Below are 2,033 nucleotides of genomic sequence, written 5' to 3'. Positions count from 1 at the left end.
GCTGTTCTTTTTCTGCCTCCTCCCGTCTGCCCGCCCCCGCTTCCCTCCCTCTTCCGTCGGCTCTTTCATCTTTTCTTCCTCTTACCTCTTCCCTTTTCCCCCTTTTCAGTCCTCCCTACTCGGCTTTCACTCTGACCCGCATTTATAGTTAACACAAGAAACTTAGTGTCGTTTTAGTCTTAAAATTCTCCGTAGGCAATTTTAAATTTAAGCATTTCAGTGCATCATGAAAATAGGTTCAAAATAAGAAAAAGAACCCTGGTTGACAGTGAAAATACTCACATGCGCGCAGTCCCCAAACACCACGCACATGTTTTCGCCCCCGCGCGCTCGGTGTAGCTGGAACGCTGGGAAGGCCTCCCCCGCCAGGCCGGCGCCGCCTGGCCGCCCGCGTGTCCACCCACCCGCTCTCTCGCACAAACACCCCCGCACCCTCTACCCGGCCGTGGCACTGCTCAGTCTCTCTCTATCACGTCTGTCTCCCATTTTCCACGGAAACGCACGAAATCAGTTATTTTTAACTCTGATTGCTGTCTCACTCAGAGTTCAGAAGTTTTTATGCTGTTTAATTTTTAAATTAAGTAAACGGCATACTTTTTTGGGGGGAATTAACGAGTTAAAACTCAAACAGTGCGAGGAGATTGAAACTTTGGAAATTATGGACTCGGGTCGTATGTCTTGCCATTTCTATTTGGAAGGATTTAAGGATACAGAAAATCACGGCTGATTCCTTGCCAGAGATTTGTTTAGCAAATTCCTCAGCTTGAACTTGAGCACCTCAGAACACAGGGTTCTGAATATGATAGGGGCTGGCAGCATTTGCTGAATGATCACGTTACCCACCAAATTTCAGCTGTACTGTATTTAGAACTAGGTTTAGTAACGCACAGTACATGCGTGTGTTACACAGCAAACCTGATTTGTAAAAATCTAGCGTTGCCCACACTGTAGAGTGGAAGTTTGCATCTATGAGAGCGTTCTTAACAGTGCAATCACTGTAGGGGTCTTTTTAATATGAATTCTGAGAATATGTAAGATATGATCCCTCTATATTATTTGAAACACAGATCCATCACTTACCCTCACGGAATTTACTTTCTTTCTTTTTCTTTCATTTTGTTTTGTTTTGGTTTTGAGACAGCCTTGCTCTGTTGCCCAGGCTGGAGTGCAGTGGAGCGATCACAGCTCAGGGCAGCCTGGAACTCCTGGGCCCAAGTGATTCTCCTTCCTCAGCCTCCTGAGCAGCTGAGGCCACAGGCACATGCCACCATGCCTGGCTAATTTTAACAATTTTTTGTAGAGATGGGGTCTGGCTCTGTTAACCAGGCTAGTCAACAGTGTGAGACCCTGAACTGGCCTCAAGTGATCCTCCCACCTCAGCCTCCCAAAGTGCTGTGATTACAGGCATGAGCCACTGTGCCCTGCCGCAGAACATTTCTTAGCTGTGGTTTTCTCTTCTGTTCTATGGGAATGAGAGTAGTGACCCCTCCTTTCATCTACCATTGTTAGGAAAAAGACAACTAACGATCTCTGTAGTCTGTTGAAACCATAAGGCACTATATAAATATAAGGAATTAAAGAAACTGATTTATGCATGGCTTTTCAGGAATACTGTGATTTTACAAAGCAAGACACATCTGCAAAGGTAATCTCAAGATTTTTAATTTGGTCCATTCTGATTCATAGCACTGCCCGTCCTAACAGGCAGATGCATGTGGCATGGCTTGTGGTTCAAGGCTGAAGACCTTCTTGCCCAAAATAAAATACCTTCCCCATAAGGTAGATCTGTAGTTTCTGCCACTAGAATAATTAATGAACTAAATGACGGAGGTTGAGTAGTATTTCTGGAGGACAGGTAAGTGCATATTCACTATTTTAAACCAATTATGATAGTGCCCCTAATCCCCGGGAATATGTCCCAAGACCCACAGTGGATGCCTGAAGCCTCAGAGAGTATAGAACCCTCTATATACTGTGTTTTTGTCTATATATACAAACCTATGACAAAGTTTAATGAAAAAATTAGGCACAGT

At 44.5% G+C, this 2,033-nt stretch overlaps 1 protein-coding gene across 1 annotated transcript in view; it reads right to left on the bottom strand.

Annotated features, from left to right (window-relative positions):
* The window catches only part of RAB12 (RAB12, member RAS oncogene family), a 28,834-nt gene extending 28,522 nt beyond the window's left edge, over positions 1–312 (bottom strand). The window contains exon 1 of the mRNA XM_011936652.1: positions 283–312. Within this exon, the coding sequence (XP_011792042.1) occupies positions 283–312 (30 nt within the window). The remainder of the gene's footprint in view (positions 1–282) is intronic.
* Positions 313–2,033: the final 1,721 nt, after the last annotated feature.

Source organism: Colobus angolensis, unplaced genomic scaffold (assembly GCF_000951035.1).
Source record: "Colobus angolensis palliatus isolate OR3802 unplaced genomic scaffold, Cang.pa_1.0 Scaffold155, whole genome shotgun sequence".
In the NCBI taxonomy this organism is placed as follows: domain Eukaryota; kingdom Metazoa; phylum Chordata; class Mammalia; order Primates; family Cercopithecidae; genus Colobus; species Colobus angolensis.
This window is presented reverse-complemented; position numbering and strand designations above follow the sequence as displayed.